The sequence below is a fragment of the Mustelus asterias genome, chromosome 13 (assembly GCF_964213995.1).
Source record: "Mustelus asterias chromosome 13, sMusAst1.hap1.1, whole genome shotgun sequence".
NCBI lineage: Eukaryota > Metazoa > Chordata > Chondrichthyes > Carcharhiniformes > Triakidae > Mustelus > Mustelus asterias.
Window position 1 is genome coordinate 83,660,923 of NC_135813.1, and position 21,521 is coordinate 83,682,443.

The window sequence follows — 21,521 nt, forward strand, 5'->3', positions numbered from 1 at the left end:
ATCTCCGTCATCTCCTCCAGTCCCACAACCCTCCCTATCTCCATCATCTCCAGTCCCACAACCCTCCCCATCTCCGTCATCTCCTCCAGTCCCACAACCCTCCAAGATGTGTGCATTCAACCACTTCTGCCTCTTGAGCATCACCGAGTTTAATCACTCCATGGGGTGGCATGGTGGCACAGTGGTGAGTGCTGCTGCCTCACAGCGCCAGGGACCCGGGTTCAAATCCAGCCTCGGGTCACTGTCTGTGTGGAGTTTGCACACTCTCCCCATGTGTGCGTGGGTTTCCTCCCACGGTACAAAGATGTGCCGGTTAGGTGGATTGGCCATGCTAAATTGCTCCTCAATGTCCCAAGATATGTAGGTTAAAGGGATTAGTGGGGTAAATACGTGGGTTTATAGGGATAGACCTGGATAGAATGCTCTGTCAGAGTCGGTGCAGACTCGATGGGCTGAATGGCCTCTTTCTGCACCGTAGGGATTCTGTGACTTCTGGTGGCTGTTCCTTCAGCTGCCCGAGTCTCAAACTCTGGAATTTATTCCATCTCTCCCTCCTCCTTTAAGACTTCCTTAAAAACCCACCAAATTCTCCCAATTTACCCTTCTGTTTATCAGTGTTTCTGACTATCCTCCACACTTCCTACTTTAAAGGTGATACGTAAATGCAGGTTGTTGCTGAGTCGGGAGGTTGGGGGTTCAAGCCCCATTCCAGGATCAGTCTGACACTCAATCCTCACAATCCCCTCTACTAACTCCCTCTGCTCCCCCAATAGGAACAGAACCTACAGCTCCATGTCACTTTTCCATACAGAGTAGCGGAAATTTCCCCAAAACACTGAAGCTGGAGACAGCTGAAAGTTCAAACTGAGACCCTCTCCCCGAGCTCTCCTGGGAGTTCTGCTCACCAGCCACACGTCTTCGGAGACCAGTCGGGTGTGACGCCATTCTGACAGCATACCGATGTGGATGGATTTTTAGGCATAGGGGAATGATTCCAGCAATGGGCCTGATAATTATCTGTTAATTTATGAAACGGGGGAGGATTGGGGGGTTGGGGGGGGGGGGGGGGGGGGGGGATGGGGGGGGTGGGGGAGGGCGGTACTGTTCTCTTGTTTGACAGCACCGTGAAACCTGGCTTTGGCCAGCTGATATTTGGTCTGATGATATTTTATGCTCCTGTTGTGGGTGTGGAGAAGATTCTCTTGTCAGAGAATCTAGAAATCTAGAAGGGGCAGCACGGTGGCACAGTGGTTAGCACTGCTGCCTCACAGCGCCAGGGACCTGGGTTCAATTCCTGACTCGGGTCACTGCCTGTGCGGAGCCTACACGTTCTCCCCGTGTCTGCGTGGGTTTCCTCCGGGTGCTCCGGTTTCCTGCCACATTCCAAAGATGTGCAGGTTAGGTGGATTGGCCCTGCTAAAATTGCCCCTTCGTGTTCAGGAGGATTAGCTAGGGTAAATGCATGGGATTATGGGGATAGGGCCTGGTTGGGATTGTGGTTGGTGCAGACTCAATGGGCCGAATGGCCTTCTTCTGCACTGTAGGATTCTATGATCTACGAACTAGGCAGTCACTGTTTAAAAATGAGGGGTCCATCATCGACAATCCCAGCCTCACGTTCAAACACGCTGACTCTCAGGCGCACACGCGTGTGCATGCACTATCTCTGTCTGACTGTAGTGTTTCTCTTATTGCAGCTATGCCGAGCAGCTGGTTCTTTACATGAAGGTTGCCGAGCTTCTGTCATCAGCCTTGCACATGAGCAAGAACCAGATCAAGGCGGGCAAACTGTGCCCATCATCGACTGTCAAACAAGGTTAGTCAATGTTGCCAGTGTCTAATCCTATTGCTGAGGTGGGAAAGCTGTCGAGCGTCCCGAAACACGGCCGGATTGGAATGGCTCACGTGGAGCTCAGAATGAAGAACTGCCTTTAACTTTCTCAATAACACACCCTCTGCTCTGTGTTAAGCGGAAAGTTCGGACAGGCCAGGCTTATACCTGTCCGAGTTTGGAAGAGTAGGAGGTGACCTGATTGAAACATGTAAGATCCTGAGAGGTGTTGCCAGGGTTATTGTGGAGAGGATGTTCCCTCTTGTCAGAGAATCTAGGGGGTCACTGTTTAAAAATAAGGGGTCCATAAGACCACACGATATAGGAGCAGAATTAGGCCATTCGACCCATTGAGTCTGCTCTGCCATTTGATCATGGCTGATAAGTTGTTCAGCCCCCCCACAGAAACTAGAAGCAGGAGGAGGCCATTTGGCCCTTCGAGCCTGCACCGCCATTCGTTTTGATCATGGTTGATCATCGAATTCAATATCCTGATCCCCGCTTCCTCCCTTGATCCCATTCTCCTGCCTTTTCCCCGTAACCTTTGATCCCCTTACCAATCAAGAACCTATCTATCTCTGTCTTAAAGACACTCAATGACCTGGCCTCCACAATCCTTTTTGGGATATATTTTGTAAGATAATGCGGAGAATGCATAAATGTTCTTACATATTTTGAACAGCATGTATTGTAGCTTCTTAGTGCTCACAAGGTGTCAGTCTGCCTGCCCATCACTACTTGCGCTGCCAACATTCAACAGTTTGTAAGATCTAAATGTATTTTTTTTAAATATAGATGTGTCAAACAATTCCATAGATTCACCACCCTCTTACTGAAGAAATTCCTCCTCATCTCGGTTCTAAAGGGTCGTCCCTTTACTCTGAGGCTGTGCCCTCGGATCCCAGTCTCTCCGCCTAATGGAAACTTCTTCCCCACGTCCACTCTATCCAGGCCTTTCGGCATTCTGTAAGTTTCAATGAGATCCCCCCTCATCCTTCTAAATTCTATCGGGTACAGACCCAGAGTCCTCAACCGTTCCTCATACGTCATCCATTTAATGCAGAGATCAGGAGAATTCTTCTTTCTGAGGGTTAAGAGTTTCTGGAACTTTCTTCCTCAAAAGACAGTGGAAGCAGAGCTAAATAAGATTCTTGAAAAAAGAAGGGTGAAAGGTTTCCGGGGTAGATGAGAGATTACAATCAGATCAGCCATGAATGGTGAGCAGACTCAGGAAGGACTGAGTGAGCTATTTTGCTCTTTTGGATGATGCTGGTTTGGGAAGGGGTACAGAATGAATTTACTCAGCATTGAAATTGGGACAACCAGCCGTTGTACAACAAAGTGGTTTCACCACGTCTGGCCAAGAATCATGGGGCGGATGGCGGCACAGTGGTTATCACTGCTACCTCACAGCGCCAGGGATCCGGGTTCTCTACCGGCCTTGGGTCACAGTCTATGTGGAGTCTGCATGTTTTCCCCGTGTCTGCATGGGTTTCCTTCGGGGCGGTTTCCTCCCACGCTTCAAAGATAAGTGAATTAGATGGATTGGCCGTGCTAAATATACGGGGTTATGGGTATAGGGCAGGGGAAGAGGGCCTGGCTAAATTACTCTGTCAGAGAGTCAGTGCAGATTAAATGGGCCGAATGGCCTCCTTCTGCACTGTAGGGATTCTATGATTCTATTCTCTGATTCTTTTGCGATGATATCAAACCCGTGTCTAACTCTCCTCCCAGTGGAATCAGGTTGTCCCCATTTACTCTGTCAAAACACTTCATAATATCCAAGAGGTCAATCAAATCTCCTCTTCACCTTTGCATCAATTTACATTCCCGGAAACTGCCTTCCTTTCTTTTCTATTCGCCACAGAAACTTGCACATGTCACACAGTCTCTTATTTATAAAGAAAAAGCTGTATTTGTAGAGCACTTTCTTTAATACAGGGTATTATCAGGGGTTGCACAGTCTAGTGTCAGTTGTGGCTCAGGTAGTAGCCTGCGCTCTCTCTGTGGGTCTCACACTCTGCGGGTCTTCTGCGCTCTCTCTGTGGGTCTCAGTCTCAGTGGGTCTCACACTCTGTGGGCCTTCTGCGCTCTCTCTGTGGGTCTCTGGGTCACACTCGCTCTGTGGGTCGCCTGCGCTCTCTCTGTGGGTCTCTGGGTCACACTCGCTCTGTGGGTCGCCTGCGCTCTCTCTGTGGGTCTCTGGGTCACACTCGCTCTGTGGGTCGCCTGCGCTCTCTCTGTGGGTCTCTGGGTCACACTCGCTCTGTGGGTCGCCTGCGCTCTCTCTGTGGGTCTCTGTGGGTCTCACACTCTGCGGGTCGCCTGCGCTCTCTCTGTGGGTCTCTGGGTCACACTCGCTCTGTGGGTCTCCTGTGCTCTCTCTGTGGGTCTCACACTCTGTGGGTCTCCTGTGCTCTCTCTGTGGGTCTCACACTCTGTGGGTCTCCTGTGCTCTCTCTGTGGGTCTCACACTCTGCGGGTCGCCTGCGCTCTCTCTGTGGGTCTCAGTCTCAGTGGGTCTCACACTCTGTGGGTCTTCTGCGCTCTCTCTGTGGGTTTCTGGGTCACACTCGCTCTGTGGGTCTTCTGCGCTCTCTCTGTGGGTCTCAGTCTCAGTGGGTCTCACACTCTGCGGGTCTCCTGCGCTCTCTCTGTGGGTCTCACACTCTGCGGGTCGCCTGCGCTCTCTCTGTGGGTCTCAGTCTCAGTGGGTCTCACACTCTGTGGGTCTCCTGCGCTCTCTCTGTGGGTCTCACACTCTGCGGGTCGCCTGCGCTCTCTCTGTGGGTCTCACACTCTGCGGGTCGCCTGCGCTCTCTCTGTGGGTCTCAGTCTCAGTGGGTCACACTCTGCGGGTCTCCTGCGCTCTCTCTGTGGGTCTCACACTCTGCGGGTCTTCTGCGCTCTCTCTGTGGGTCTCAGTCTCAGTGGGTCTCACACTCTGTGGGTCTTCTGCGCTCTCTCTGTGGGTTTCTGGGTCACACTCGCTCTGTGGGACTCCTGCGCTCTCTCTGTGGGTTTCTGGGTCACACTCGCTCTGTGGGACTCCTGCGCTCTCTCTGTGGGTCTGTCTCAGTGGGTCACACTCTGCGGGTCTCCTGCGCTCTCTCTGTGGGTCTGTCTCAGTGGGTCACACTCTGCGGGTCGCCTGCGCTCTCTCTGTGGGTCTCAGTCTCAGTGGGTCACACTCGCTCTGTGGGACTCCTGCGCTCTCTCTGTGGGTCTGTCTCAGTGGGTCTCACACTCTGTGGGACTCCTGCGCTCTCTCTGTGGGTCTCAGTCTCAGTGGGTCTCACACTCTGTGGGACTCCTGCGCTCTCTCTGTGGGTCTGTCTCAGTGGGTCACACTCTGCGGGTCTCCTGCGCTCTCTCTGTGGGTCTCAGTCTCAGTGGGTCTCACACTCTGTGGGACTCCTGCGCTCTCTCTGTGGGTCTGTCTCAGTGGGTCACACACTCTGTGGGACTCCTGCGCTCTCTCTGTGGGTCTCAGTCTCAGTGGGTCTCACACTCTGTGGGACTCCTGCGCTCTCTCTGTGGGTCTGTCTCAGTGGGTCACACTCTGCGGGTCGCCTGCGCTCTCTCTGTGGGTCTCAGTCTCAGTGGGTCACACTCGCTCTGTGGGACTCCTGCGCTCTCTCTGTGGGTCTGTCTCAGTGGGTCACACTCTGCGGGTCTCCTGCGCTCTCTCTGTGGGTCTCAGTCTCGGTGGGTCGCACTCGCTCTGCGGGTCGCTCGCATTCTTGCTGTTGAACCCTAAGATTGTGGGTTCAAATTCTACCCTGGAGACTCGAGCAGGAAATGCCAGGTGACATTCCAGTGCTGGACAGAAGGAGGCACTGCACTCTCGGAGGTGCCATCTTTCGATCAAGATTTTAAACGACTGCCTGCAGCAGGATGTAAAATCTCCCATGGGGCAGTATTGAGTGAGAACCTGAGGAGTTCTCCCCGGAGTCCTGAAGCCAATCAGGATCCCTCAGCCAGCAGCCAGTATCATTAAGAGTTTGTTATTTCTCTCACTGCTGTTTGTTGCTGTGTGGAAACTGACAGCCATGTTTCCAAAATCCGAACAGTGACTACGCTTCTGAAGAATATCATTGGCTGGAAAGAGCGTAGAGATGTCATGGATGCACTGTAATGACTTCAGTCAGGCCATTGAAGTTGGCCTATTGGAGTATGAATTCCCTGATTAAGGATCCAATTGATGGGCCAACCAGGGAGTCTTTTCCTTGTATTTAACCGGGAGTGTCAGTTCCTTTGACACCCTCCGGAGATAGACTCCTGACTGCGAGCACTCTGTGTACTGCTGTTAGAGTTTGTAAATAAAAGGATTTCGGTGAAGGGATTTCTGCCTCCGCAGACTTATTACACGCACACACCCTGCTCCGACATTCAGTAAGATCATAGCTGACCTGATTGTAACTTCAACCCCACATTCCTGCTGACCCCCCATAACCCTTCACCCCCTCGTTAATCAAGAATCTATCTCGCTCGGCCCTAAAATTATTCAAAGATTCTGCTCCCACTGCCTTTTGAGGAAGAGAGTTCCAGAGATTCTCAAATCCCCGAAGAGAAAAACATTCTCCTCAGCTCTGGCTTAAACAAGCGACCCCTTATTTTTAAACAGTGACCCCCTCGTTCTAGATTCTCCCACAAGAGGAAGCATCCTCTCCACATCCACCTGGCAACACCACTCAGGATCATAAAGGTGTAACACTACATTCTGCACTCTCTCCTTTCCTCCTCTATGAACGGTATGTTTTGTCTGTATAGCGTGCAAGAAACAATACTTTTCACTGTATGCTGGCATGTGATAATAATAAATCTAATCAAATCAAGTCATCTCTCATTTTTCTAAACTCCACTGGATACAAACATAATCTCTCCAACCAAGCGTGACCTGGTGGCACAGTGGTTAGCACTGCTGTCTCACAGCGCCAGGGGCCTGGGTTCGATTCCCGGCTTGGGTCACTGTCTGTGCAGAGTCTGCACGTTCTACCTGTGTCTGCGTGGGTTTCCTCCGGGTGCTCCGGTTTCCTCCCACAGTCTGAAAGATGGATTGGTTAAGTGGATTGGCCATGCTAAGTTGCCCTTTAGGGTCGGGGGACTAGCTAGGGTAAATGCATGGTGTTATGGGGATAGGACCTGCATGGGATTGTGGTTGGTGCAGACTTGATGGGCCGAATGGCCTCCTTCTGCACTGTAGGGATTCTATGATTCTATGATGTGCTGGTTAAGTACGTTGGCCATGCTAAATTGTCCCTCAGTGTACCCGAACAGTGTGGCGACTAGGGGATTTTCACAGTAACTTCATTGCAGTGTTAATGTAAGCCTACTTGTGACACTAATAAATCAACTTAAACTTTTCCTAGTAAGACAACCCACCCATTCCTGGTATTAGTCCAGTAAACCTTCTCTGAAGTGATTCCAATGCATTGACATCCATCTTGTCATGTAGGAGATTGGGATATTATCTTAATAACAGGCAGACAGTCCAAGAATGAAATGAAACTAAGTGAGTCGTTGCCTTGTGTCCCTGTAGTGGTGAAGAAGCTGAATGAACACTACAAGTCTTGCGTGTCTCACTGCCGCTGTCTGACTGTCCGGCTGCAGCGGTTCTTTGTGGATAAGCAGCGACTCATGGACAGAATAAACAGCATTACCGCCGAGAAACTCATCTACAGCCACACTGTGCAGATGGTAAGAGTGTCTCACTGTCTGCTCCTCATCACAAACCACAGTGTCCACTTGTACAGAGCTCTGTGCAAACTGAGGAATGTTTTTTTAATTCATTCGTGGAGACATGGGTGTCGCTGACTGGCCGGCATTTATTGCCCATCCCTAGTTACCCTTGGAGGGCAGTTAAGAGTCAACCACATTGCTGTGGCTCTGGACCCAGATGGGGTTTTCCAACAATTGACAATGGTTTCATGGTCATCAGTAGATTCGTAATTCCAGATTTTTTTTTATTGAATTCTAATTCCACCATCTGCCATGGCGGGATTCGAACCCGGGTCCCCAGAATATTAGCTGAGTTTCCGGATTAAAAGTCTAGCGATAATACCGCTGGGCCATCGCCTCCCTTTGATCAGCAATGTCATCAGAAAGGAGGAAGAGGGTGGTGTTGAGGGAAGGCTGGGGGCGGCAGAGAGGCCTAACAGAGCATGGGAAGAGTAGGGCCGATTGTTGTAGGGAGCCGGAGTAGTCGATGCTGCCTTTCCTACCCATCCTGTAGCCCTCTGTTTGCCCCTCTCTCAGTCACAACCTGGAAGAGAAAGTGTGCTGCCCAGAGGAAAATAAACTTCCAGTGGTATCAAAACACTGTAAATATTTTACTAAATGTATCAAGAGAGGGTTAAAGGGGAGTGCAAACCAGTTAAGGACAGATGCAGATGGAATTGTCATTGAGAATAAGCAAATGGCAGACTTATTAATTGAATATTTTAGATTTATTTTCACAATAGAGGAAGAGGGTAAAAAATCAATGATACAAGGGTGGGAGGGATGGGGGGGTGGGGGGGATGGGGGGGGTGCAGTGGTAGTGGATTAAAAGTTAGTAGAAGATGGTAATGGAGTTAAGAATGAGACTAATCTCCAGGACACAATCCCTTCGCCCACAGGAGTAGTATTAAGGAATAAGTGAGGAAATTGCGGATTCCTTTCTCATATTTTCTCAGAACTCTCCTGGTTTGGGGATTGTACCATTTGATAAAATCGCTAAAGTCACTCCGTTAGTTTAGGAGAAAAAGAGAACAGGGGTGAATGCAGGGGTATTTATTCACCGTTGGTTGTGAGGAGCTATGAGAATTTGTCATTGGGGTCTGAGTGATGGAGCATGTGGACGTTTCTGAATGAATCACGCGTGTCAGGGTGGAATTGTGAATGGCCGATCCTGTCTGATCAACCTGATTGGATGTTGCGAGGAGGCAGGGGGCACAGTGGTGTTGTCACTGGACTCATAATCCAGAGACCCAGAGCAAGATCCGTGCTGCCCGAGAAAAGGGGACTATGAAAGGGAATGTGAAGCAAGTGGGGGAAATGGGGAATGGGAGAAACAGGGGTCTTGTGAGGAAGGACACCGGTCTGGATTTGATGGGCTGTAACACGTTCCTGGTTCTGGAAACTGTCCAATTTGAGACCTCTGCTAAAGGTTTTTCCCACCTTTATAATCTCAAAACAGATGAAAGGGACATTTGCTTAAAGACCATGAACCCACACCTGTACATCTGTCAAATAATTGAGCTTGTGTCTATATATGCCCTGTTTGTGAAACAAATCCTACACTCACCTGATGAAGGAGCAGCGCTCCGAAAGCTCGTGCTACCAAATAAACCTGTTGGACTTTAACCTGGTGTTGTGAGACTTCTGTCAAATGCCAGGTGAGTGAAACCCACTGGAGCACGGGGAATGATGTCTGTGATTCTGCCTCGTTCCAGGTGCAGTCTACAGCGTTGGATGAGATGTTTCAGCAGGGAGACGACTGTATTCAACGGTACCACAAGGCGCTGCTATTAATGGAGGGTCTCTCCCAGATAATTACCGAGCAGGAAGATGTGGACAACATCAGCAAGTGTAAGAAGCCTTTATCTAACTAATTCCTGCACAGTGCAAATGCTGTTTCTGCTCCTTAATAAACTCCAGTATCATTTTGAAACTTGTGTCAAAACGGAGACTTGCAGGACAGAACTTTTCAGGTGGGATTATTGAATCTGCGTTGATTTAGCAGTGTGCGTTTGAGCTGGTTTTGTTAGAGGTATTTTCACTGCAATCAGTAGATGACAGTTTTATTATCCAAGCATTCTGACTCCGTATCGCTGAGCATTCTGCTCATAAATATACTGAGGAACGCACAGGTTTGAAGCAGAAGAGGAGTTCAGCGGGTTCGCACACGGTAGCTGCCCTTGGGCAGTGCCAGCCTGGCACCTCAGTAATGCCCACCCGGCACCTTGGCAGTGCCCAACGGGGAAGGGGAAGCCCAATAGGGGAGGGGGGGGGCCCTGCTGCCACTCTGCAGCTCTGATTGGTGGGGAGGAGTCTGGGCAATCAGCCTGAGCTGCAGGGGGATGCATTTTCAGGCGGTGTGAGGCTCACAATTGGCCACGGGGGGGGTGGGGTGTGGCTGCGTTCAGGCTGGCTGCAACAGCACAAGCCTGGCAGTGCTCTCTCTGTCTGTCCGACCTCTGCTGTTGCTACTGCACTTGTGTAGAATCAGAGGTCTGCGCACGCGTTATAGCTGCCTCTGCAGGCTTGCTGACAAATTAATCCCCGTCCACTCTTTGCAGCAGCTAGATATGGTCCAGCCCATATTTTCAATGTCTAAGTCCATAAGATTGGAAGTGAAAACTCGCCCAAAATATGGATCTGCAACTCTCCCAAAATCACGTTCATTCTCGGAAAAATCTGCCCTGTTGTATCAAGAAGTCGCTATTACTGACCAGTCTGCATCCAGAGTCAATGCACCAACTAATTGTCCATCGCTCCTCCTGCAGCTAACTAACACAATCATTTCTTGTCTGTTTCTAGGTAAGCAGAGCATCGAACGGAGGCTGTCCGCCTTACAACCGGGGCTGTGTGCATGACGCCCCTGTGAACTGTCCCAGGTCTCGGGTCTTGCGGCGTCTGGAGTACCTGGATACCAGATGGCAACCATCCCAATCGCCATTGGAAACGGGCTGGGGTTTTATCGTGCATATCAGCCTGCGACTGGTTGGGGATATTTCAGTGGAACCTTTCCTTCCCCCCTGCGAAGCTACTGCAGTAATTACAGACCTTTTGCGGTCTGCTCTGTAGAGTTCTTCTAACAAAGTCACTCAGAGGATCCTTCTGCAGAAGACACTTGACTGAAGAGGAAAGGGTTTAACGGGAATCCTCTCTGACATTATATTCAGGCTTCGAAGAAGATTATTCAGCTGGGACACTGTTGCCTGATTAATAAATGCAAACAGAAAATCGCAGTTGATGCATGAACGATGAGGATTAAACACTTTGCAGCTGAAGAAAGTCAGTGAGACGTTTTCAGAAGCAACAAAGCTTTTTGTTTTTCATTGAATGCTGCCTTGAAGCACTTTCCTCACTTTTTTCTGAAGTGTTACACACGCGCACACACACACACACACAAACAGAAACATCCCCCCACACACACACTAGCCTGAAAGGTAGAGCTGCACTTTATATTAGCGTTGGTCACGAACATGAACCACTTGTCATGTTATCACGGAAGGATGGAATGCAAAGTTAGGATATCCCTGTTTCCCCCTCCCAGCAATCCCCACCCCCATCATTCCTTGTCTGTTTTTGTGTTGCACTATCAGATAATCTCGGCATGTAGTTGGTACAGTATGGGGTGAGAGTGTGTGTGTGTGTGAGTGCGCCCGATTCTTCTCTCGGTCGAAGTCTGCACGGGAGAAATTTCCAAGTAGCATTTCAGACGCGAGAGCAGCAGCAACGGACAATCGCACCTGTAGATTGTTAATTGTGGACTCTTTTGTCCTGTTTCTTGTGATTTAAGTGAGTGTGCACGTGTGTGCGTGCGTGAGGACTTTGCTTTATTTTTTTAATAGGCAAATGAAGCAAACCAGGTTGTGAATGGTCAAGAATTTGAATGGGAAAGTGCGCAGCGTGGTGCGTACACGGCTGAGATTCCACGCTGTCGCAGGTAGTCACTTGAATGTAACTGCGGTTTGGAACTCGAGGGTACTTGTGACCCAGAGATTGTCAACCAATGATGTCTTCTTCTTTTCCTCTATTTCACATAAATACTTGAAAATTACCCACTGTGTGTACACAAGAATATATATATATAGCAAAGATATCAGTGCCACCAAACTCGCTACAAGAGGTTTTGACTTAACCCTGAACTGTGTAAGATAAATGTTATCAGTTAGTATTTATTGTTTTGAAGTCAGCGGGGGACACAGGCAAACTGGAGTGATTTGCTGTACTCAAAGCGTCAACTGTTTCCAAGGCGACTGTTCTTGGTTCTTTCTTTCCTGTTGTGTAGTTTTTGTTTGACAGATTCCATGGGAGCCCGGAGCGTCAGCTGTTGGCTAATATGTTCAGGATGGAACTGCTCAAAGTGTATTTTGTTACTCTGCAATGTTAAAATGCTGGAAACGTTTTTCTGTTCAGTTTTTATTTCCATGAGTGCTGTAACCTTTTTTTTTGTCTTTGAATTGTACAAACCCCCCCAGAATTAAATAAAACAGTTGGAAAAGTTTGGCTGCTGCTGCGCTCCCCGTGCCTTTTGGAAGAGAGTTTTTGGAGATTGTTGTATTGGCTGGGTCCGACTGGAGTGAGCTGAGCATTCTCAATGTTCAACCTCAGCCCCTGGTCCAAATCGCTTCAACTCAACCTCTTGTCTGTGCATTTGGACACCTACCCTTTTGTCTCCTCCTGTTCATAGAATCCCTACAGTGCAGAAGGAGGCCATTTGGCCCATCGAGTCTGCACCGACCACAATCCCACCCAGGCCCCATTCCCATAATGTGGAGTTGCAGGCGTTAGATTAGGGTAGGCACAGTAAGAAATCTCACAACAGTAGGTTAAAGTCCAACAGGTTTAGAATCGTAGAAACCCTACAGTGCAGAAAGAGGCCATTTGGCCCATCGAGTCTGCACCGACCACAATCCCACCCAGGCCCTACCCCCATATCCCTACGTATTTACCCGCTAATCCCTCTAACCTACGCATCTCAGGACTCTAAGGGGCAATTTTTAGCATAGCCAATCAACCTAACCCGCACATCTTTGGACTGTGGGAGGAAACCGGAGCACCCGGAGGAAACCCACGCAGACACGGGGAGAACATGCAGACTCCACACAGTCACCTAAGGCTGGAATTGAACCCGGGTCCCTGGCGCTGTGAGACAGCAGTGCTAACCACTGTGCCACCATGAGTCTGACTACATTCCTAGGGTATGCATGTTTGGGGATGCTTTGCTGTGTTAAAGTCAGTTAGTTTTGATTAAAGGTCGCAACCAGAAAGGTTAACTCTGTTTCTCTCTCCACAGAGACTGACCGACCGGCTAAGTATTTTCCACACGTTCTCTTTATTTCAGAGTCCCAACATTTGCAGTATTTTGCTTTTGATTTGATTTATTATTGTCACATGTATTAGTAGACAGTGAAAAGTATTGTTTCTTGCGTGCTATACAGACTAAACGTTTTTTAAAATTCATTCATGGTACATGGGCGTCGCTGGTTGGTCAGCATTTATCACCCATCCCTAGTTGCCCTTGGAGGGCAGTTGAGAGTCAACCACATTGCTGTGGCTCTGGAGTCACATGTAGGCCAGACCGGGTAAGGACGGCAGATTTCCTTCCCTAAAGGACATTAGTGAATCGGATGGGTTTTTCCGACAATCGGCAATGGTTTCAAGGTCATCAGTAGATTCTTAATTCCAGATGTTTTTTTTTATTGAATCCAAATTCCACCATCTGCCATGGCAGGATTTGAACCCGGGTCCCCAGAACATTAGCTGAGTTTCTGGATGAATAGTCTAGCGATAATACCACTAGGCCATCGCCACCCATATGCCGTATGGATGGCACAGTGGTCAGCACTACTGCCTCACCGCACCAGGGACCCGGGTTCAATTCCTGGTTTGGGTCACTGTCTGTGTGGAGTTTGCACATTCTCCCCGTGTCTGTGTGGATTTCTTCCGGGTGCTCCAGTTTCTTCCCACAGTCCGAAAGGCGTGCTGGTTAGGTGCATTGGCAGCGCTAAATTCTCCCACACTGTACCTGAACAGTCGCCAGAGTGTGGCGACTAGTGGATTCTCACAGTAACTTCATTGAAGTGTTAATGTAAGCCTACTTATGTCAGTAAAAATTAAACTTTAAACTTTTACATAGAGAAGGAAAGGAGAGGGTGCAGAATGTAGTGTTACAATCATAACTAGGGTGTAGAGAAAGATCATCTTAATATGAGGTAGTTCCATTCAAAAGTCTGATGGCAGCAGGGAAGAAGCTGTTCTTGAATCAGTTGGTACGTGACCTCAGACTTTTGTATCTTTTTCCTGATGGAAGAAGGTGGAAGAGAGAATGTCCGGGGTGCGTGTGGTCCTTGATTATGCTGGCTGCTTTTCCGAGGCAGCAGAAAGTGTAGACAGAGCCAATGGATGGGAGGCTGGTTTGCTTGATGGACTGGGCTTCATTCATGACACTTTGTAGTTTCTTGTGGTCTTGGGCAGAGCAGGAGCCATACCAAGCTGTGATACAACCAGAAAGAATGCGTTCTATGGTGCATCTGTAAAAGTTGGTGAGAGTGATAGCTGACATCCAAATTTCATTAGCCTCCTGAGAAAGTAGAGGCGTTTGTGGGCTTTCTTAACTATAGTGTTGGCGTGTAGAGATCAGGACAGGTTGTTGGTGATCTGGCCACCTGAGGAAACTTGAAGCTCTCAACCATTTCTACTCATTCCATTGGAAGTTGTGTGATTTCTACAACTTTAACACAGAAAAATGTACCAAGTCCCATTTCGAAATCCAAAGGTTGCATTAGATGTCTTAAACTCTTGGCCTTAATGAGGAGATTACATGATTCGAATGAAGTTCAACTTTAAGCGGTTGAGGCAATTGTTGGAACACTTCCTGTTTACCAGAGCTGTGAGAAAGACTCAGCCTATCCTGACAGGAATGTAATGAGCTTCTCAGCACATTGATCTTAAATCAGTTCGCTCATATGAAATTTGAATTGGTTCACAGAAGGCCAGAGTTTGACCAAGTTTACTAATGAGACGGATCTTGACCCTGTAACAAAGTCAAAATCCACCCCAGTGAGTTGACCTGAATACGGCAGTTGTCACTGGAATTGCTGATGATATTTTAATTTGGACAGTTTCTTTTTGCAGTGGTTCGTTTCTTTATAAATGTTTGAGGAATAGGATTGGATTAGTGCCAACAGTCTGCAGTTTCTGCAAGCGTTGCGATGGCGGTTTCGAATTTTGCGATGACTGTGGGGTTTGTCTCTTTAAGACTGTGCCGCAGAAGAGGGTCACCTCGCTTGAGGGATCAATGGGGATCGAGATTGAGTGATCAGCCCAGAGGGTGGAGTCCTCTCTAGTGCAGAACCATCGAGCAGCCATGTGGAAAGCGTGTAAGGACTGGGGCTCTGCCCTAAGGCAGCTCTGGGCTGCAATACTCTGGACCCGAATTCTCTTTATCAATAAACACCGTACGTTCCTAACAAAGCCTAAAGTGTCTTGATGTCCCCCGAGGGGTGTCATGCTAATGTAGCTTCTATACTCTGAAATGTCAACATAAGGGCAGCATGGTGGCACAGTGGTTAGCACTGCTCCCTCATAGCAGCAGGGACTCAGGTTCAATTCCTGGCTCAGGTGACTGTGCAGTGTTTGCACATTCTCCCTGTGTCTGTGTGGGTTTCCTCCGGGTGCTCTGGTTTCCTCCCGCAGTCCAAAGATGTGCGGGTTAGGTTGGTTGGGTATGCTATATTGCTCCTTCGTGTTAGGGGGGGTGTCAGGGGGATTAGCTGGATAAATACATGGGGTTGCGGGGATGGTGCCTGGGTGGGATCGTTGTTGGTGCAGGCTCGATGGGCCAAATGGCCTCCTTCTGCACTGTAGGTATTGCATGATTGCAGGGTGATCTAATCGAGGTGTTTAAAGTGTTAAAAGAATTGATAGGATAGAAACTATTTCCCTGGTGTGTGTCAATTCAGAGGAAAGGCTGGGATTTTATGCATTCTGTGAGTTTATCCATTTATAATCAGGCCCACTTGTCTTTGCTGACGAATAAATCTCTTCTTTTTCCTCCCAGGGATTTATACTATTGTTTAAACGAATCAAACACTTGTTTTTCTGTGTAAACTCCAAATCAATAGCCTTGCTGCCTGAAGGATTTGCAAGTTTCAGCAAGAACTGAAAGTTTGAAATTGCCAAGAAGCTTGGTTTATGGAATTGGCAGGAGTCCAGTGTCCAGTCCCGTTCAGTGCTGTCAGGGCACAGATTGCATCTCTCTCAGACCTCTCTGTGTGTTGTAAGAAGATATAAAGATATATATAACTTCAGAGCCGACAGATTGGGAAGAAAGTCATAAAACATTACAGGCAAGAAGCAGGCCATTTGGCCCATTGTGTGTGTGGCACATTTTCCACCCCCACTCTTCCCCCATTGATATATTAGCTCAGTGAACAGCACTATTGTCTCTTAATCAGCAGGTTGCTGGTTCAATTCCAACTTTAGGGATTTGAGCATCAAATATTAGGGTCATGCTTGAGTGCAGCACCAATGAAGGTCTGCACTCTTTTAACAATATCTTCCAAACCTGCAACCATTACCATCTAGGAGGACATGGACACATGAGAACACCACCATCTGCAAGTCAATCACCATCCTGACTTAAACATAGAAGCCAGAAGCAGAAGGAGGCCATTCGGCCCTTTGAACCTGCTCCGCCATTCATCTTGATCATGGCTTATCATCAAATTCAATATCCTGATTCTCCCTTCTCTCCATATCTCTTAACCCCTTTAGCCCCAAGAGCGATATCTAATTTCTTCCTGAAGTCACACAACGTTTTGGCCTCAACTACTTTCTGTGGGAGTGAATTCCAAACATTCACCATCCTCTGGGTGAAGAAATTTCTCCTCACCTCAGTCCTAAAAGATTTATCCCTTATCCTCAAACTGCGACTACTAGTTCTGGACTCTCGCACTATCGAGAACATTCTTTCTGAATGCACCCTGTCCAATCCTGTTAGAATTTCATAGGTTTCTATCGCCATTCCTACACTGTCATTGGGTCAAAATCCTGGAATTCCCTAACAGTGCTGTGGGTGTACCAGCACCACACAGCTCACCACCACCTTCCCAAGGGCTATGAGAAATGGGCAATAAGTGCTGGTCTAGCCAGTGACACCCACATCCTGTGAACTAATTTTTAAATGCTGGATGTGTGCCATTTGGATGAGGTGTTTTACATGAGGTGGATATAGAAGATCCTCTGGCACTAGTTGGAAGAGGAGCAGAGGAGGTTTCCACCATCAATACTCTTACCATTTATGGTGAACATCGCAGTAAGAAGCCAATCAGGATGACAGTTGAATGTCTCACCAACAACAGCTTGCATTTAGATAGCGCCTTTACTGCAGTAAAACAGTCCCAAGGTGCGTGATGGGTGATAATCAAACAACATCTGACACAGCTACATAGAGAGATATTAAGGCAAGTCGCCAGAACAGGAGCAAAATGCAGATGGCCAAATCTCCGTCAAAGAAACATAGAAACCCTACAGTGCAGAAGGAGGCCATTCGGCCCATCGAGTCTGCACCGACCACAATCCCACCCAGGCCCTATCCCCACATATTTTACCCGCTAATCCCTCTAACCTACGCATCTCAGGACTCTAAGGGGCAATTTTTAACCTGGCCAATCAACCTAACCTGCACATCTTTGGACTGTGGGAGGAAACCGGAGCACCCGGAGGAAACCCACGCAGACACGAGGAGAATGTGCAAACTCCACACAGACAGTGACCCGAGCCGGGAATCGAACCCGGGACCCTGGAGCTGTGAAGCAACAGTGCTAACCACTGTGCTACCGTGCCGCCCTAAGGTTTGAAAGAGAAGCTACAAGAGAGTGGCAGAGAGGGTTAGGGAGGGAATTCCAGAGGCTAGGGACCAGGCAGCTGAAGGCACAACCACCAGTGGGGGAGCAATGGAATTTGGGAATAACCGAGAGGCCAGAATTAGAAATTGGCATCAGAAAGACAACACCTCCAACAGCGCAACATCCTGTAAAGTAAAAATTCATTTATTAGTCACAAGTAGGCTTACATTAACACTGCAATGAAGTTACTATGAAAATCCCCTAGTCGCCACACTCCAGCATCTGTTCAGGTACACTGAAGGAAAATTTAGCATGGCCAATGCACCCTAACCAGCACGTCTTTCAGACTGTGGGAGGAAAACAGAGCAAACCCACGCAGACACAGGGAGAAGGTGCAGACTCCACACAGACAGTGACCCAAGCCGGGAATCGAACCCGGATCCCTAGCACTGTGAGGCAGCAGTGCTAACCACTGTGCCACTGTACAGAGCTGCATCGGATTCCTGGGCGGCTCAGGTTCTTGTCCCTGAGGGAAGTAGTTTTCATGAACACAAGGCAACAGTCGGGTAGTGGCATCGTCAATAATTCAGAGAGTAGATGACCGTGAGAAATACAGTCAACTGTATCTCAGGCTAAGCTTATTTACTGGCTTGTCTTCATGGGTCCAAATCTTGCCAGAACAAAGATTTAGTGATTTGGCACAGACACGCTCATGAACAGGGTTTCAGAAAGAGGCTGCTTTACTTTATAGCCATGCACAATGTCAGCTCGTGCTGAGGTTTCTACGAGTGATGCCGTTCAGCTATTGTTAAATATAAAGAGTCATTGGTCTTGACGTTAACTCTGCTTCTCTCTCCCCAGATGCAGCCAGACCTGCTGAGTATTCCCAGCATTTTGTTCTTATTTCAGCTATTGGTTTAAATTTTAATTTAAACTTTAAATTTTTAAAAAGTTTACCTATTAGTGTCACAAGGCTTACATTAACACTGCAATGAAAGTTACTGTGAAAATCCCCGAGTCGCCACATTCCGGCGCCTGTTCGGGTAACACTGAGGGAGAATTTAGCATGGCCAATCCACCCTAACCAGCACGTCTTTTTATGGATTGTGGGAGGAAACCGGAGCACCCGGAGGAAACCCACGCAGACACGGGGAGAACGTGCATGTTTCACACAGACAGTGACCCAAGCCGGGAATCGAACCCAGGTCCCTGGTGATGTGAGGCAGCAGTGCTACCCACTGTGCCACCGCGCCAACCATGGTTTACCAGCTTTTCTCCAACAGAACAACTCAGAAACCTGACATTGCTGAGGCCCTCTGTTTGCAACAACTACACTTCTATAGCGCCTTGAACATAAAACATCATAAGGCATTTTTAAAAATTCGCTCGGAGCAATAATTCACCACTCCTGATTAGCTCTGAGGAAGGGACATTGATAACTGATTGCTGGGTCACTTCTGAGGGTAAGTAAGAATTAAGCACATTGCTGTCGGTCTGGAGTCACGTGTAGGCCATGAAATGACTCCTCAGAGGCCAGTGTCCCTTCACCAGATTCCTTTTATTTACAAACTCTATTCCACTCCCAGAGTGCTTCAGGTAGAGGGGGCCTGACACTCCCATATTTATATACAGGTGAGAGTCCCTGATTGGGCAGGCAATTATGACCTCAATCAGGGAGCTCAGACTCCAAGAGGCCCACCTCACAGGCCTCGTTGAAGTCACTACAGGCCAGACTGGGTAAAGACGGCAGATTTCCTTCCCTAAAGGACATTAGCGAATCAAATGAGTTTTTATTGCAGATTTATTTAATTCAACTCAAATTCCACGATGCAGCCACGATGCCTCTGAATGCATCTAGGCTTCTGCATTACTAGTTTAGAGTGTATCCACAAAGCTACCACAACCTCCTTCATAGGGGAGTTACCAATCAAAAGCTGATACTGAACTACAGGAGGAGTTATTAGGACGGGTGGCTGGTAGGTTTTAAGCATCTTAAAGGAAGAGAGAGGTTTAGAGAGGAAAGTCCAGTGCTTAGGGCCTTGGCAGCTGAAGATAGGACTGCCAATGGTGGAATGAAGTAAGTGCGAGTTTCATAAAAAGTAAAAATGGGAGGAGCGCAGATATCCCGGAGGATTGTAGATATTAAGGAATTAGAATTTGCCTATGTCTCCAGGGTGTTTTCCGGGTGGAGTTTGGGGATTGCGAGTCCCAGAATGCCCTAGGAATTCAGGTGCGTGCACTGGGTGGGTAGACCATGCGTGCTCCACCGAGCATTCTGGGTTCTTCTGGGGCACTTGCAGCGATCATCTTGCCTGCATGGTGGTGGCGCAGAAACCCAACCATTGGATCCATGGTTGTGAGGGGGAGTTAAAAGTATGTCCAGGTACTGGGTGAATTGGGACGCGGAAGAAGGGGCTCGAGGCAGCAAAAGAACAAAGAACAAAGAACAATACAGCACAGGAACAGGCCCTTCGGCCCTCCAAGCCCGTGCCGCTCCCTGGTCCAAACTAGACCATGCTTTTGTATCCCTCCATTCCCACTCCGTTCATATGGCTATCTTGATAAGTCTTAAACGTTCCCAGTGTGCCCGCCTCCACCACCTTGCCTGGCAGCGCATTCCAGGCCCCCACCACCCTCTGTGTAAAATATGTCCTTCTGATATCTGTGTTAAACCTCCCCCCCTTCACCTTGAACCTATGACCCCTCGTGTACGTCACCACTGACCTGGGGAAAAGCTTCCCACTGTTCACCCTATCTATGCCTTTCATAATTTTATACACCTCTATTAAGTCTCCCCTCATCCTCCGTCTTTCCAGGGAGAACAACCCCAGTTTACCCAATCTCTCCTCATAACTAAGCCCCTCCATACCAGGCAACATCCTGGTAAACCTCCTCTGTACTCTCTCCAAAGCCTCCACGTCCTTCTGGTAGTGTGGCGACCAGAACTGGACGCAGTATTCCAAATGCGGCCGAACCAACGTTCTATACATCTGCAACATCAGACCCCAACTTTTATACTCTATGCCCCGTCCTATAAAGACAAGCATGCCATGTGCCTTCTTCACCACCTTCTCCACCTGTGACATCACCTTCAAGGATCTGTGGACTTGCACACCCAGGTCCCTCTGCGTATCTACACCCTTTATGGTTCTGCCATTTATTGTATAGCTCCTCCCTACATTATTTCTACCAAAATGCATCACTTCGCATTTATCAGGATTGAACTCCATCTGCCATTTCTTTGCCCAAATTTCCAGCCTATCTATATCCTTCTGTAGCTTCTGACAATGCTCCTCACTATCTGCAAGTCCTGCCAATTTTGTGTCGTCCGCAAACTTACTGATCACCCCAGTTACATCTTCTTCCAGATCGTTTATATAAATCACAAACAGCAGAGGTCCCAATACAGAGCCCTGCGGAACACCACTAGTCACAGGCCTCCAGCCGGAAAAAGACCCTTCCACTATCACTGTTTAGCTGCCTCTGCAAGACTGTTGCCCAGAACAGTGGGCGGCACAGTAGCACAGTGGTTAGCACTGCTGCTTCACAGCTCCAGGGACCTGGGTTCAATTTCTGGCTTGGGTCACTGTCTGTGTGGAGTTTGCACATTCTCCTCGTGTCTGCGTGGGTTTCCTCCGGGTGCTCCGGTTTCCTCCCACAGTCCAAAGATGTGCGGGTTAGGTTGATTGGCTATGCTAAAATTGCCCCTTAGTGTCCTGAGATGCATAGGTTAGAGGGATTAGTGGGTAAAATATGTAGAGATATGGGGATAGGGCCTGGGTGGGATTGTGGTCGGTGCAGACTCGATGGGCCGAATGGCCTCTTTCTGCACTGTAGGGTTTCTATGATTTCTATGAGAAGTCAACTGATAGCTCTCAGCAGTTTGAGCTCAGGAGAAGTCCTGGGGAGGTGAAAAGGTAGTGAAAGGTTGCTGGTTCCATGTTGGAGAGAGTTAAGTAGGCTTACATTAACACTGCAATGAAGTCACTGTGAAAATCCCCCAATCGCCACATTCCGGTGCCTGTTCGGGTAGACTGAGGGAGAATTTAGCATGGCCAATGCACCTAACCAGCACATCTTTTGGACTGTGGGAGGAAACCCGAGGAAACCCACGCAGACACGGGGAG

At 48.5% G+C, this 21,521-nt stretch overlaps 1 protein-coding gene across 4 annotated transcripts in view; it reads left to right on the forward strand.

The window, feature by feature from the left end:
* The window catches only part of ulk1b (unc-51 like autophagy activating kinase 1), a 130,148-nt gene extending 118,101 nt beyond the window's left edge, over window positions 1-12,047 (forward strand). For all 4 annotated transcript variants that reach the window (XM_078227155.1, XM_078227154.1, XM_078227157.1 and 1 more), the window contains exons 25-28: window positions 1,698-1,816; window positions 7,374-7,531; window positions 9,268-9,403; window positions 10,355-12,047. In XM_078227155.1, coding sequence (XP_078083281.1) covers window positions 1,698-1,816; window positions 7,374-7,531; window positions 9,268-9,403; window positions 10,355-10,410 — 469 coding nt within the window. In that variant the 3' untranslated portion in view covers window positions 10,411-12,047. The remainder of the gene's footprint in view (window positions 1-1,697; window positions 1,817-7,373; window positions 7,532-9,267; window positions 9,404-10,354) is intronic.
* Window positions 12,048-21,521: the final 9,474 nt, after the last annotated feature.